The 16779-nt window shown below is 43.4% G+C and overlaps 1 protein-coding gene across 1 annotated transcript; it reads right to left on the reverse strand.

Annotated features, from left to right (window-relative positions):
• Window positions 1–1032: 1032 nt before the first annotated feature.
• Window positions 1033–16538, reverse strand: whamm (WASP homolog associated with actin, golgi membranes and microtubules). Its single transcript, XM_006780433.2, has 11 exons — window positions 15880–16538; window positions 14195–14368; window positions 12379–12529; window positions 12001–12170; window positions 10171–10378; window positions 7496–7680; window positions 6867–6953; window positions 6686–6781; window positions 4249–4651; window positions 3681–3823; window positions 1033–2328 (listed from the first exon to the last, which is right to left on the reverse strand). The coding sequence occupies exons 1-11, from the start codon at window positions 16453–16455 to the stop codon at window positions 2173–2175; spliced, it is 2349 nt and encodes a 782-aa protein (XP_006780496.2). The 5' UTR covers window positions 16456–16538; the 3' UTR covers window positions 1033–2172.
• Between the last annotated feature and the right edge of the window lie 241 nt (window positions 16539–16779).

Consider the following 16779-nt stretch of genomic DNA (forward strand, 5'->3'; position numbering starts at 1 on the left):
CTATTTTTACTAATTTATTTTTTAATTAATGTCACATGAATACGCATGAATGTCCTTGAGGTCAGCAGGTTCCCAGACTGTTTGCAGCCTTACTGAACACCTGAACACTGTCAGCCAGAGTAACAAACTACACAATGGACCGCCATGAAAGTAGGAAATCTGGGTAGATATTCATGCCCACCTTAGGATGAACCCTTCTCACCCAAGTCACCCTTTTGTCTTTTTGTCTGGCGCCACCAGCAGGTTGCCATTTTGACCATATATCTGACACGCATGCTGATAATGATCTCATTACACACAATTAGGGCTTAAATACCAATTTGAAAAAAAAAAATTGTACTTCTGCTCCTCAACTTTCAGCCTCACTCCCAATCGATACTGGTAGAACAGAAATGGCCTCTCGTTCTCTCTGCTGCTCATCGCTGTCTGACTCTCAGCTCTCATTGTGTGACTGGTGACGAGTGGGCGAGTTGGTGAAACGTCATTAATAGACTATGCTGCTCTGTACATGTGAGCGAGAGAGCGATATGGCACTGCAGGCCACTACCGCTGACACTTCTTGTTGCCATAGTAACAGGCTGCTGAAATTTCTGTTTATACTGGATGGAGGTGTTCGTCTAAATACCCCCGAGGTGCGTGACCCGTCTCCACCTGAATCGCGTGGATGTTGCCAACAGATTGCACACAGAGACTGACAGCAGCCCTGCAAAAACGGTCGCTTCTCTTAAGTACGCAGAGCTGAGTAAACTCAATCACAGCTGGCTGGGGATGTCTGAGCTGTCACTGCAGGAGACCGATGTGTGAGAGCGAGCGCTGCCAGGATGGATATTACTTCGTGACTCATCACTGTGGGCTTCATCCACCAAAGCCCACTCGCCAGGGGTTCACCGGTGCAGGTCTGATGTGACTTTGTTTAAAGAATGAGGGCCTGGGCACAGGTAAAACTTTGGGGAACAGCGTGAGCAAAGCAAGTGGCAAAGAGCTCAGATGAATGTATTTGAATGCAAGTGGAGGGAAAAAGGAACGCCAACGTTTGATGACGACCTGATGTCTCTTAGTTTATTATTAAAACACAGCAGTGCAGGTGTCGGCCTCGAACATCATTAACTCATAAAACTAAAATTGAATTCATCCTGTAAAGCATTTAATGCTGCTATCACACAGTTTAACTGTTTGACAGGTTCAGGTAAGGAACACTTGTAAAGATTGAGGAGGGAAAAATCCCCAAAGCAAAGCAATGTGCTGTCACAGGTTGAAAGGTCAATTTGCCTTAATCAACAGGAACCTTTCCCCCGTTTTCTTTTTCTTTAGATCACACAGCGATTACAGATTGGGGTGTGTAATTAATTACGGAACTTTTTTTTTAATCCATTACTTAAATTAAAGCCTAATATTCTCAATTTGTCTTTGTGTATTTCATTTCGAAAGTGCCCTTTGATTAATCCTAAAGCGTTCCCAAAATTCTGACATGAAAAGGGGAAAATTGCAGGCAGCGTGAGACGGCCTGCAACGCAAACAACGACAAAGACTTCAGACACGCAGGCTTTGAATAATTAACAGCTCTGCCTTCACGTGGCTGTAGCCTTACTGGGGTTAGGTTAAATAAACAATTGTTCAAATTTAATTACATTCAAAATGATGAGATCAGACAGGGCGGTGCGAGCGAAACGACAATTTGCGTAGTGTTGTCTTCACCGCCCGCAGCACAAGCTCCCACCCCGCTCCCCCCCCCTGCTGTGTGACACTGTCACAAAAGGCCTTCGGGCACAGATTTGGTAGAAATTCAATAATTAGAGGAGCGTTAAAAACAAAGCGGCTCATTCGCTCTCACTGGGATTTCTGAAAATTGGAAAGTGTTTTAGAGGAGACAGTCCTGATTCTGCCGCTCGCTAGTTAGTTGCAGTGTTGGATGTATTACAGCGTTTCAGGGCTACAAAACAGAAGCACACACACGTACACACACAAAAGGGATTAAATGTGCAACAACTTCAACAAACTGCAACGTTTAAGTCTGAGGAGGCGTAATCCTGTTCTTGTCAAACAAGCAGCTGTTTTTCTTCTTGTTTTCCGATGGAAAATTGGCAACAATGAGCTGAAGCTCATAACTGTGAGGAAGACTGAGCGGGGCTAACGTAAGACGGCAGCTTCATCGGCGTGAGTACGCACGCATTCTCAGCTATCCCAGTCTGCACTGCGTCCCTCTTCGTCCCCTCTGTCGTCCTCATCCGAATCAGCCGCCACCTTCTTCATCCTCATCATGGCTGCCTTGATGCTGCGCTCCAGCTCGTTGTCTCCGCCGCTTGGGACTTCTGCTCGTGCAGGAACCACCTACACAACGGCAAAGAAATACAGTTCACATTTTAAGTTACTGCCTGCTGTGAAATCTGTAATCAGTACCAAAAAAGTAGCTAATAACATTATAGTAGAGAGCTACATAGCAATGACCCCGTTGGGATAACAACGACCCTGGAACTAGAACAGCTAAATGTATTCTAGTCTGTTATAGCCTAGGTTTTTACATATGCATAACTGTGGCTCCACGGTGCAGCAGTTTAGCACATTTGTCTAATATGTGAAAGATCCCTGGGTCGAGACCAGAAGGAGACACAGATCCAGCCTCAGGGGGTCACAAGCGAGTGTACTCCCTGTGCTGGACCCAAGCCTGGATAAATGGAAGGATTGCATCAGGAAGGGCGTGTGGTGTAAGATCTGTGCCAAATCAAATATGTGGCTCCATCCGCTGTGGTGGCTCCTCGGGAAATAAGGGAAGAGCCCAAAGTATGTTGCATGTATACTTGTGAAAGTTGATTCTGTTGATCTGCATTGTAGGGTTTGCAGTGGGTGAAGCGCTGAAGAGGTCACTTGGGTAACATCATCCACATCCACAGAATCAACTTTCTGGGCTTATAAAGGAGACGCCTGCATTCTCATAAAATAAAAAAGGAATTTACACGCACAACCTGTGAACAGCTTCATCGACCATTCCTTTAAAATTAGAAGCAAAATACCCAATTTTAAATTTACTAGCACTGTTCAATAATTCACTCCTTTGCTGTGCTAAAAAAGAATCCACACAGGGGAGCTGTTTGTTGTGCACAAGAGTGCACTCAAAGTTCCCATACAGCATGTCTTCTATCAAAAATTAGGACGTGAACAGCGTTTTGTGACAGCTCCTATAGCTTAACTACCTCACGAATGTGTTCTTCACCATTAATAGTCGGTCAGTAAAAAGAAATATTGTACACTGAGAACGAACGAGGTTTAATTTATGTGATCCACGTCCACAGCAAACGGCTCATAGCAAAAATACCGGTGGTCCTTAGTGAAAATGAAACTCCTTAAAACGTGTCACATTTACCTAAACACCGATGATCGCATATTACACAAACACAAATAAATTGTGCATTTGTTAGGTAGCATTTTCACATGCAGATTAATTCTTTATATTTGATATTTGGAAGTTTTTTTGGGGGGGGAGGGGTTGACACAAACTGAGCCACACTGGCTATTTTTCCACAGGTGAATAACCAACTCTCTCTGCTCTCTGGATAAACCTTTCTGTCGAAATCACTCAGTGTGACTTCTCTGTTCAGAAATGTCATCATATTTTTACCAAGTGACACATGCGGTGATGCAATCGTTCTGCAGTAAGCTAGCCGATCAACATATCAACATCTCACCTTCTTCAGGGTGACTCCCTGTCGGATGGCAGACATCAGACTGCTCCTTGCGTCCCCAGTGGGGCTCGGCATGCTGGCCGCGGGGACCTTTCGAAGATTCATCTGTCCACGCTGTAGTGAAGCCAACACTTCGTCCATGGTTCCTACAAAAATACCAAAGTTAAAGGAGAAACACTGTTAAAGTGTAGGGGAAGAAGCTACACTGCTGATGAGCTGGTTCTTCCCAGTTCTTAGCTCGCTGTAAGAAACATTATTGAAACAGTTTCGTTGAGTGTGCTCCGTTTCACATGAGCTTATGAAAATGAAGTGCCGCTGGACGTTAGAGTCTCCTTGGAGCAGACAGCGTATATAACCAGGACCACTACTGCAGGTAAAATGCCTCCTCTGGCCCTGTGAGAGAAGTTAGGAATTTAGGACAGAACACTATGTGCAGACACACACACACACACACACACACAACCTTCCCAGCAGCCAAACAAAAATCACGTATCCTGCTCCATTCTTTTATTCTTCGTTGGTTTTGTTGGACATGAAGATCTGAATGATGCTGCACGTATTTCACTCTCACCTATATTTTGTTTGAGCGTGTTCTTGGCTGGAAAAGGAGGGCCCTCTTTTTCACTCAGAGGCATCGGGGCATCCTCTGATGAGGGCGACACTCGGGGGGGAGGCAGCAGTGGCAGTGGCGGTGGTGGTGGTGGCGGAGGAGGGGGTGGGGCTGTTGGGGGAGGGGGGATGGCCGTGGGAGGAGGTGGCGCAGCGTAGATTTGGACAGGGATGTCTTTCAGCTGCTGCTTTTTGGCTGGTTTCTTGCGCCTTGGTGCGGGTCGGATGGAGGGAGGGGGTCCTTGAGAAGAGGGAGCAGGGCTGAGGCTGATGATGGACATCGGCTGCGAGGGGCACAGGCTTTCTGGAGAAGACGGCGAAGGCCTGGACTGGGGCGCTTTCAGGATGTACTGGCCCGGTCGCTTCTGGAAAAAAAAGAAGAAGAAAAAAACCCCATCATTAGCTGAAACTCATGCATTAATGTTTTGTTTTAAACAGGCACAGCGACTACATGAGATTAAAAAAAGTGACGGCAGATGTGCATCAAAGCCCCGCACAGTTAAACACGGACGAAAAAGCTGATCGTTTAAATCAGGGATGTCAAACTCATTTTATAATGTTGGCCACATACTTTGATCCTAAGTGGGCTGGACCTCCACTTTCTGTCAATGTAAAGTTAAACTACACATTTAATTTCTCATGTATTTTTATATAAGAAAAATAAGTGTAATTTCGGGGGTGCGTCAGTTTTTCTACATAATTAAGAAATACTGCTGTAAATAAATGAAAGAAAACTGGCAGCATGACTCCATAGGCTTAAATGATATATAATGGGATATAAATATGAGAAATAAATGTGCAAAATTCAATGAAAACATCTGTTAGTGCAAACTGTCCTGTGATTAGAAAACAACATTTTTTGTTAATTGACTGAATGTCTTTTTTCTTTTTTTTTTACAGATTTTCTTAGCAGATAGATTCATCTATTTCTTATTTACCTTAGTGTCTGTATAAATGGCTATGGTGGAGGTCTTTATTAGTTTATTAGTTAGTTCTCCTTCATATTTTCCAAAGCTGTCCAATGGGCCACATTGCAGTCTTTGGCAGGACGATTCTGGCCCTCGGGCCTCATGATGACACCCCTGGTTTAAACAAAATAGTCTCACCACAAAGGCTTCTCAGTTCTGCCTTAAAAAGGACCAATTTCGACTGAAATACATAATAATTGGTTTGATTTTCCTGCTCACTATGGAATATACAGATATACTGTCAACAGTGAGCAGAGCATGTAGACGCTCACGAACAAGAGGACACAAGGGAGTGATTTTAAACACAAGAATCAGCCGTCTGAAATCTTGTGGGTGTATTTGTGTGCAGGTGGAATGACATCACAGTGTTGGACTTTCTGTGTGTGTTGCAGAGAGAGAATTTCCTGGGGCCAAAAACTTGTTTCGTAGTGACCTTTGACCACCGAGCTCCAACATCATTGTTACATCTGGTTGCCATGACGCCTTGACGCAATCACAAATGGGATTTGAGCACATTTGTTAACCACTACACTATGGAGGCATTAAAAAAATACCAAGAGAGTGTTAATGTTTTGTTTTAAATAAGCAGGACCATTCATTCAGACACATGAATCAATGGAATGATTTCTAGTCGTTTCTGACCACTCAAAGAGCTTTAAACTACAAGCCCCCATCTTCTTTTTCATACATATTCATCCTGTGCACATGAGCGCTGCATCTACCGATTTAGAATCATCAGTTAATCTAACATGCATGTCTTTGGACTGCTGGAGGAAGACGGATAACCCCAGGAGGTTTGAATCCTTAATCGCCCGCTCGGCTTTTTTCTCGCTGTGAGGCGACGCAATGCCAGCCACTGCACCCCTGTGCCGCCAAATGATGTAGTCATCATCATTACCCAGTCATTATTACTGATGCAGGGCTCTCTTCCTGGGCTCGCAGCTATTCTAGCAGCACTGAGGTTGCTTCAGCTGAATACTAATGCCATTCTTGATTAGGTGTTGACAATGGCATTGCTAACATGCTAGTTTAAGGTAGCGTCTAAGTCTTTTTTAGCAATCAGCACACTGTAAAGGAGAAGCTGATGGAAATGTCTTTAGTTATATTTGTATTTAAAGTTAAAACAGAGTCTGACTGTCACACTGAAAATGTCACTGGGTCACTGAAGTTATAAGCCAACAGAGAGCAGTCGTCCACGCACAGTTTGAAGCTCTGGTGTAAGACAGCTCATTACTAACAAGCCCGTCCACAGCCACAGCGCGCCGTCATCAGGACTTCCTCCGATGCGAGGGGTCGAGTGGCTAATAACTGAGCTTTTAGTTTTTGAGGTAAACTATTGCATTAAGAGGGTACGATGCAGCATCCCCCCGGGTTTTATTAACTCGGAGAGAGCTGCAGCAGAAGGCAGAGCAGAACGTGAGAGCGCCTGACCTCTCTGAAGGATCGTAATCGGCTCAGAGTTTTCTCCCGCTCCTTGTCCACCCACTCTTTCCTCCTCTGCTCCTCCTCCTTCTTCTTCTCTCGTTTCTGCAGACAACAGAGGGAGACACTGAGAGGCGCAGGAGAGAAACAGCGGCTTTTATTTGCGGCTCCAACAACCTGGCTGACTTACGAGGTGGACCTGGTGATGCTGGTTGAAGACTATGGAGCTCTGTTTTTCCGCCAGGTGCTTCTGCTCATGTGCATCCGTGCACTGATCCTAAAGAGAGACAAAACATATCACTTAATCGCTCGAAAATACATTTTAGTCTGTCAGAAATTAGCGACTGTCTGAGCAAACGGTTAAAAAACTTTGAGAAAATGCAACTGCAACACAACCGGATTTTATTCGGAGTCCATTATTTGTAATTTTCCAATGCCTCTATTTTTTTAACTGCATTCCCTCCCTGTGAATTACTGGAAGTAACTATCGAGAGTCTTTAACCAGGCTGCCTTTCCCATTTTTTTGCTCTGAGTAATACTTTTTTGTTTTTTTAAATCAAATAAGCAAGCAGCCAACAAAAGAGGAAAACATGCCAAGTGCTTCAATTACCATGTCAGCTAAAAATAAACCAATGTAGTAAAAACATTTTAAAAACCCAGCATTTGGCACACGAGGCAGGCGGAGATGTGCCTTTGAAGGATCGATACATTTTTCCTTGGACAAAAAAACCCCCAAAACGCTTGAAAAATACAACTTTTTCTTTTTTTAAAGGACCACAGAATATGAAATGATTTCATGTCAGCAGCACTCGCACACACCTTTTTGTTACGCAGGTAAGCTCGGCGGGCACAGATGTTGCCCCTCTTGGTTTCCAGGGTCTGTAGGCGTCTTTTGAGCTGACTGACAGCTGGAGGGTCTGCTTGATGAATACCTGTGTGGACCATGCTCTGCAGCTCCTCCGGATCCTCGCACACATCGTAGTACACCACCTCCTCCTTCAGCTCTGAAACACAAACGCAGCCCAGTCACTCCTACATGTCTTCTGTTTATATGGCATCCTCTCCAGCCGTACGTCAGCTGTCGCATCCCATCAGACAACCTAAATAACCAGTGTCATGCCCACTGCTCACGAGCAGCACAGGTAGTTGTCACAGGTAGTGCCAAGGTTACTTTTGTGCCAACTGTAGTTATGCAGCTTACGTGAAGTTAAGAAATCTGTTTACTTCCTGTTTAGGTAGCAAACTTACATCTGATTAAGTGTAAGCGGCTTAACGTTGGTAAAATTACTGCTAAATTATAAAAGCATCTCCTCAGCTGCTTATGAAACGTTCTGGGTCTCCTTGGCAACTGCACTAATTACAGTATTTGCATTGCAGTAGCTTTCTCCTTATTTACAGAACATCATATCTTCCTCAGTCCTCCAACTTTATGTTCACGAATAACAAATGACAGAGGGCGCGCTGCTGTTTCTTAGCTAGAAAACTACACCTGAGAGCTGTAAAGGTAAATATGCCCACAGCCAAAGTCACCACAGACACAGACAGCAAGATGCACACACAAACACCTTGGAAGCAAACATGCCCCCTCCCGCGAGGAACAATTAGAGAAACATTTACACGAACAAAATACAGCATTTCCCAGAAGGCACCTCTTTTCCACAACACACTGGCTGACAATCCAACACGTGCAGCGGGGAGGGGGGGCATTGTGTAATGTGTCATTTTAATCATAACTGACAGAGAGTCTTAAGGGTGCTGAATCAGCGCTGTGGGAATTGTAGTGTTGGAATATATCGTAAGATGCGTTTAGAATATTGGACTCAAACAGGTGAGAGAAATATTAGAGACACACAATCAAGGACGATTATAAACACTTCATGCATAAAAACAAGCAGCACGCTTTTTTAAGGGCCAGTTCACCAAATGAAATAAGGAAAAATACCAATGTGCCAGAGGTTTGCAACATTTTCAGGAAGTTGGAGGAAAATTGCACAGCTGGTAAAGCTAGTATTTAATGTGGCGCTTTTAAAACAAAAAGCCGTTATTAGCATTAGTATATGGGGCTGTGCGATATGACCAAAATCTCATATCCCGATATAAGAATTCTATCGTCCGATAACGATATAAATCACAAAAATGTAACATTTTCTGTAAATTCTGTGAATCTCGGGCAGCTCGACTTGCGGGAAGTGTTTCCAGCTGCGCGTCCTTTACCCGGAGTCGAGTGTTTTAACCGAAGCATGAAACTATACATTTTTAGACACAAGTTGTAATGGTTGCCGTTTTCTTTGTGAGTATTTATTACACGGCGTGCTGCGGGGAAAAGCCTGTTCTAACTTTTGAGTCTATGGTTTATTTTTTAGAACTTGGCGGCTCTTTTTTACTTCTCATCCGTAAATAATCTGCTCTTTCACGTGATTCAGTTTATTTTGAAAAGTCTCAACAGGATCTTAAGCTTTCTTGTGAAAGGTTTATGTGGAACATAAACAAGCGGACACACGATGCTGTTACCGTCTTTGTTGCTAACCACAATGCTTAAAAACAGGCGCTTGTCCATCCTTAGTGTGGTTATATAAAATATAAGAGAAAGAGAGAACTTTAAGAAATTAATATAGCCACTACAGTGACCATCAAAATGATGAAAAAATATTGCCGTAAACAGTTTATTTTGTGACATCACGAAACAAACGACAGCGTAAAATGAAACGATAGTCATCCGATATATATCGTTATATGAACAGCCCTATTAGTATACTTCCATCTGAAATCCATGGAATATCCTCGAAGACCTTTAAATCTCAGTTAAAGGTTCAATGAGGCATGCCGTATAAAGCTGTTTGAGCACTCAGGGAGAGTAGACAAGCACTATATAAGAATCAGACCATTTACAAGGTGCCTTTTTAAAGATGGAATTATTCATTATTATTGAATTATTCATTCAGAAAATTAAGTAGCTTAGCAGGCAAACAAAGAAACAAACAAAAAAAGTTCTGAAAATGTTCGAGTACAAGGACCAGACTGAAAATGAGTGAAAAACAGCCGATAACCAAAGAAAACCTTTATCCTCCTAAGACCCGAACTCTTCCATGGCATGCATTTTTAATTTCTCTTTGATATTTGTGCATATTGGGACCCGATGAATGTAAAATCTTTTCTTTTGACCTGTTTTTTGTTTCTGAGAAAAATTGCATCCACATATGAATATATTTGTTTAAAATTTCGATAGCACAGTGGCAGTATAATGTCCTCGTAAGTGGATATCAGGCCCTTGTAGAGCAAAATTCAGTATTTTGGTCTAGACAACTCAAAATGTGATGTCCACATATGTGGACACCAGGTCCTAGGAGGAAGACCTTCAGAAAGCCTGGTTGCTCAAGACTGCTTCAAAAACAAGAAACTCTGGCACCGTGGAGGCTCAAGACTTTTGCAAAACACGTGTATACATACCCAAAATAAATCTGCTGTACAGCACAGCTATATAAATGTGAGGATACCTTTAATCTGTCGTCTCAAGGTGTCTATCTGAGCCACCAGGAGCTGCTCTTCATTTTTCAGGATTTCAAACTTGGCGTCGTAGAGTTCTAGCTGGGTTTCGTAGAACTGCAGTTCCAGCTGGTCCACAGTGTCTTGCTTCTGGCCGTCCTCAAACGCAGACCTTAAATCGGCCCTCTGGCCTTGGGCTCTCACAGAGAGGTTCTCCAGCTGCAAGGCAATGGCAGAAAAATGTTACATCAGCCCCGCTGAAAGGATCATAACGGTCGTTTGTGGGGAGATAAAAAAAAACCAGTCGTTTGTATGCATACAGTGACTACTTTGTGAGGCAAGTGCTACTTTTTGACAGCTCGCTACTTGTCCTTGAACATTATGATCAAAATAGGCTTTGCTTTTAGCCAAGCTACTGGCAAACACACACACACACACACACAAGATAAATCTGACATAAAAAAAATTAAGCATTTGTGATGGACTGCCTATCTGAAGACAGTTTAATCTCTGCAAGCTTTCATGCTGTGATGAAATGAGCTGAAACCAGCAGCTACCTGCAGCATGTGCCATGCATGAGCTTTTGCATTCAACGCATTCAAAATGCAGCCTTAAAATGCTCTTAATTATGTCGAACACAAATACACACGCTGCTGGAATGTGACACAGCTGCCACAGAGACTGAAGCGGCACACTCACGCAAACATCTGGGATATCCGCAGGCATACTGGCATGCTCTAAAGAGTCACCGAGCTGTGTTGCCCCCAGCGCAAGAGTTTGCGTAGGTGTAGCTCGCTGATCTCGTTATGAACACTCGCACACAGCTGCAGATGTAAAGGCTCGGGTTGATTTCACAGTGACGGATGACGCCAGCGTCCTCAAACCTCACTTTTTTTTTTTATTATTTAAAAAGCTTAATGGGATGGGAATGCAGCCGTGTGACGGTAAAGGTGTTGCGGTTGTTCTCTTTGCTCTTTTCAAGAGCTCAAACGCACAGCATGACCCCCGTGAAGCAGCAAGTGATCCGGTGCCGTACCGTCCCGAAAAATGCCGTGATCCTGACATGAGAAACATCCTCCCGGTGCAGTCACACATTTGTGTGTAGCTGGCACATTTTGAGTATGCATATATGCACCCAGACACGCTCACTTATTCATGCGTGGAGGGGGATTTTTGTGATTGGGATGGGGGTGTATTGAGGGGATTCTCTATGTTTTCAGAGAAGCTTTATAAATAGATCAAAAGGAACAGAGCAGCCACAGACTCACATCAGACTGGAATACCAAGTGAATGATACATGAGAGCGAGTAGGCACCGTGTCACATCTCTACTGACTTACAACCACTACAAAAGCAGCGTTGGCCTTGGCACGGAAATAAAGACATGAATGATAACTAAAGCCTTACAACTCACTCACTATGTATTAATAGACCTCTCTGCATTGAATCATATCTGTTATTAACCTCTGTCTCTCTTCCACAGCATGTCTTTTATCCTGTCTTCCTTCTCTCACCCCAACCGGTCGCAGCAGATGGCCGCCCCTCCCTGAGCCTGGTTCTGCCGGAGGTTTCTTCCTGTTAAAAGGGAGTTTTTCCTTCCCACTGTCGCCAAAGTGCTTGCTCATAGGGGGTCATATGATTGTTGGGTTTTTCTCTGTATCTATGAAGCGCCTTGAGGCGACTTTTGTTGTGATTTGGCGCTATATAAATAAAATTGAATTGAATTGAATTGAACTGCGCCACATTCTAGTGAGATGTTACCGAATGTGCTGAGTAATTACAGAAAAGCAGCTGATACTAATGAAAAAGAAAGAAAGAACGAAAGATAAAATGGACACGCACCCTCTCCTTGATGCTGTCTTTCTTGCGGCTGAGGCACATCTCGGTGGCTCTCATGTGCTGCAGGGTTTCTTTGGCCAATAGGAAGCGGAGTTTTTCCAGCCTGGGAGCCGCTGACGCCCAGGCAGCGGGTCCAAAACGACACTTATCCTCCTCCATCTGTTTCACCATACCTGGAAATGTGCACAAGGAGCTGTCATGTATATATAAAAGGTTATAATTTTTTCCTTACAAGTGTGAAATGAATCCCGTAGCGTAATCATAAAGGCTTTTCTTTTAAAACCATTTCCTCTGAAAACAATCTTTTTGGAGGTTTTGATCATTTACACATTTCATAATTAACCGAAACATCCACGCAGATATAAACACAGCGACTTATACCAGCCAGAGCCTTTGAAGTCTGTGCAAAGTAGGTGACAGTGATGTCCTGAATCGAGGCGACTGCATCCTCTGCTTTTTTTCTCCACTCCTCCGCCTCCTTTTCCAGAGCTGCAATTCTCTTAGGACCCAGTTCCTCAAACTCCAAAGACTTCTGCAGACAACCACAGCAAGCAAAACGGTCTTTACTCAAGGGCTTACCTGTCCGTAAGAAGTATGTATTAACTGTGCATTCATGCGAGCTTTATTCATATTTGGATGAGTGTAAAAACAAATTCTGACCTCTCTTTTCCCTCTAAGTGGACATAAATATTTTCCCTACAGCACGCTCACTTTTTACATGTCATTCCCCTTGCTTTCTCCCTAATTTCCTGATACTCTTTACTGTCCTATCAAAATAAAGGCTAAAAATTCCCTTTAAAAAATAATGTTCTTTAACCTACATCACAGAGTTTGAGAACCACATTGTACATAGTGATGCAACAGGTCAGTCTATTCATGAGTGCTGTGTGTGGCTCAGCAATAACAAATAAACTAGTTAAGAGTGAAAGAGACCTTTATGTGATCACTAAAGGACGTATAGGTCAGTGCCGTGCAAAAGTCTTGAGCCAACTCTCATTTCTTTATGTGCTTCCAAGGAGTCAGACTTAGAGAAGACACCTAACAATGCCGCATGAATTACTGAAGCATGGACCAGTGTTTACACAGAAGAGACAACTTAGTAAAAAAAAACATTTTATTCATTGTGCTATTAGCTGAAGACTTAGCAGCAGCTCAGCATCATGTACAGTGTGTCCTTAAAAAGACGAAGTGGCAGGTCTAAAATCTGTCTACAGCAGGTAAACAGCATGTGGAAGTCATGTCTTTAAGAAACAGGAATACATCCAGCAAAGTCCTGACACAGGACCTGAGAGATCCTTGTGATGTTTTAGTTGATCCATCTACTGGTCAACGAAGTAAAGAAGCGATTCTTAAGGAAGGGAAACAGGGAGAAAGGGCTGAGGTGTGCCAAACTACATAAGAACTAGACTGACAAATCACTGACAGCAGATCTTATGGAGTGATGAACCCAAATTGGACATTTTTGGTTCAAATCACTGTCAGTGAGTGTTTACAGCCATCTGTAAAACACGGTGGAGGCTCCATCATGGTTTGGGGCTACGTTTCATTCAGGGGTGTTGTCAAAACTGCTGGAATTATGAACACAGAAAAGTACCATCACATTTTGGTCCATGTTATCAAGAAAGCACCTAATTGGCAACGCCTTCATTTCTCATCATAACAATGATCCCCAAACAAACTGTGAGTGCAGTAAAAGTATACCTGGATAGAGAAACACATAATAAAACACCATCAGTCACAGACTGGCCTCTCCAGAGCCTGGACCTCAACTTTACTGAAGCAGTGCGGGATCAGCTTGACAGAGAACAGAACAAAAGGCAGCCAACATCCAAAGTTTTGAATGTCCTTAAAGAAGCCTGGAGAATTATTCCTGAAGACTACTTAAAGAAATTACGAGATTGTTCAGGCTGTGTTGAAGAAATTTTGTACAATTCTAACAAGCTTAAAAGTCAATCTCTGTTTTTGCCTCACATACTGTATTTTTAGCTATGTTTATATGTTTTGATAAATCACTGAAATATTTCACATTTTCCTAGCAAAATATAAAGAAATGAGGGGGTGGCTCAAGACTTTTGCACAGTATTGTAAAATCCTCCCTTTTTTTTGTTTTCATCAAAATCTTAACTTTCTGATATTAACACTAAGTACATCCCCTGCATATAATTGTGTACAACATTCTAACAACGTGTGTATTTACAAGGATGTCCATCTTGTAAAGGCAGGCCAGCTCTCTCATGTCCCTGAAAGGCTGCAGCAGGTACTGGAAGAAAGTCGTGGCGACAGTCGCCAGGTCCTGGTAGGCCTCGTCTTCTTCCTCATAGATGCTGAGCAGCATGACCATCCTGTCAGCACCGCTGTGACTTTGTAGCAGCTGTGGAGACAAAAAAAACATAAACACCATGATCTGGGTTTACCCTGAGCCCACAGCTTAGTTTTGCTCTGTATGACTTTTCATACTCAGAATGAACCAATCCAATCTGTGCCAGCTAACATAAGAGTCGATAACTAGGCCTTTCAGAAAACAACTTGGGTGGGCTGAAGGTAGACTTGTGAAGACACTTCAAGATGAGGTTAGTGGTTGAACACCACGGGGATTCTTGGACCTGGTTCTCCGGTGTTGACCGCTGAAGTCAAACAAATTCAGGTATTAAAAAACATTTTATGTGAGAGTGATGAAATATTTGGAACTGAGACTTTTTTTTTGAGAGTGACATCTTGGTTACGAAAATGTTAAATCGCTTGGATTCAAAATATGTAAATAGTTGGAAAATCAAGCGTTATCTATGCCCTGACATCTTCCAGCATACAAAGGGAACAATGTTTGCTTTAGCCATTAAAAACAATCAACGCAGCACCACAAACCTGCATCTGAGACAGCATAAGCAAAAGCTGGATAAGATGTCATAAAGGTATCATTTACAGCAGAACCGTAACAGTGGCTTATGTAGACATAATACCGGCATTCTGATACATTTATTCTACTCGTAGCGGTGCCATCAACAGTTTTTCTTACAGGTCCACTTGCTCATTGTTTCTGTGACCAATTCTTGATCAGAACCTTACATCTGTGTAAGGAAACAAACCAGCACAACAAGCACATTTTCAGCTCAGCGAGCTACATCATGATGTCTTTGGAGACAGGTACAGTGTGGGCATGTAAAAACTCAGCTACCATAACTCAGACCACATTATTTTGATAAAAGGACATGATAAGCTTGGAGGCATGCATTCCAGCAATCTCCAGTGGATCTCGAATGGAACTAGATTTCTGTTTCAATGTGAAGCTGACGTATTATGCTCTTCAAATGCTTCATTGGTCTATTGGCTGTCATTTTACTGCTTTTACTTCCATTTGCATGTGAAACAAACTAAACAGAGCTAAAAGGTCAGATTGCAGGTTAAAGCAGCAAACAAAGACCAGCGCTGGTGGTGTTGCAACATCTAGAGCCTTGGCTGGAGCAGCAGCTGTGGTTTGATGTGTCATGGTAGACCTGATTTAGGCTCACACCACCACTGAGAGGTGGCAGACTAGACCTTTAAACTTCTTGGGATTAGAGAGCATGCAGTCTTTCTCAGACTTCAGGGACTCCTGTTTCTAAGATGTTGTAAGACTTCTCCTATCATAGATGGGGCACCAAACAGATACAGGGCCAGTGTTGCCGATACCGATGCCAATACTTTTGCCCTATAAAATGTAGATTACAAAGGCGAGAGCGGTGTGCCATGATTACTGATTGATTCATCATTAATTTACACATTCTGAACACATTTTAATGACCACAAAATCCAGTGGGCATACTGCACTTAGGGAACAAAAACAAAGTCTCAGTCCTATCGCGCTGGTATCGATATTAGATCGATCCGCCCACCTCTACGCCTCACCTGTCTCAGGTGACCCTTGGCCCTTGACATCTCCTCCTGCAAGCTTTTCTTTTTGAACTCCTGTAAATTCTCAAAGTACTCCTCGACATCTCGGTCATCCTGTGCGAACAAGGTGTCGAGAACGATCTTCCGTCCGCAGAGGTCAATAGCGGTGCTGAAATACTTCTCGAGTTTCCTACACGGGGTGTCATAGTCCCTCTCCTCGTCATTGTCTGGACCTGATCTCCTATTCAGGAAGAGCAAGTCCCAAATGTTGCCCTCTTCAAACTCCGTCAAATCCGGGAAGCAGCCTCCCAGGACGTCGGCCACGCAGGTGAACTGCTGGTGGACGTGCTTCAGATCGCTGACGGAGAAGAGTCCTGCCCAGCTCATCTGAGGGTCGTCGGCGGCAGGCTCGGATTTGCGCTTCTGCCGCTGTAACGTCCGGTTGTGGCAGGTGACGGCGAACTTACACTCGATGACGTTCCACTGTACGATGAAGCCCAGTTTAAAGGCCTCATCTTCCTCAAATATGTTGCTTTTAACGGCCACCCACCCCTCCAGACTGTCTAGCCGCTCACACTCTATGCTGTTCATCTTAAAAAGAGATATTTCACCCTGGCCGAGAAGCTGCTGGCTCTGTTTACAACGTCCGCCATTTGTGTGACGTCAGTTGCCTTCACCAGTCCCGGAAGTTATCGGTCAATATGAGCTAACGGTTTTACTAACACAGATATCTACCTTTTAAAGAATACGCTGTTTTGACATAGAATGGTAACCACGAAAAACCCAGACTGGGTCACTAAGAGCAGGCGGGTCCCGATACAGAAATGTCTAATCCAATGCGTTTGATATGTCTTAAACTAAAGTTTACGAGGAACCTTGAATGCACCATAAGCCTCTGGTACTGCCTTGAACTTT

The sequence above is a fragment of the Neolamprologus brichardi genome, chromosome 1, assembly GCF_056152115.1.
Source record: "Neolamprologus brichardi isolate AB-2024 chromosome 1, ASM5615211v1, whole genome shotgun sequence".
Lineage (NCBI taxonomy): Eukaryota > Metazoa > Chordata > Actinopteri > Cichliformes > Cichlidae > Neolamprologus > Neolamprologus brichardi.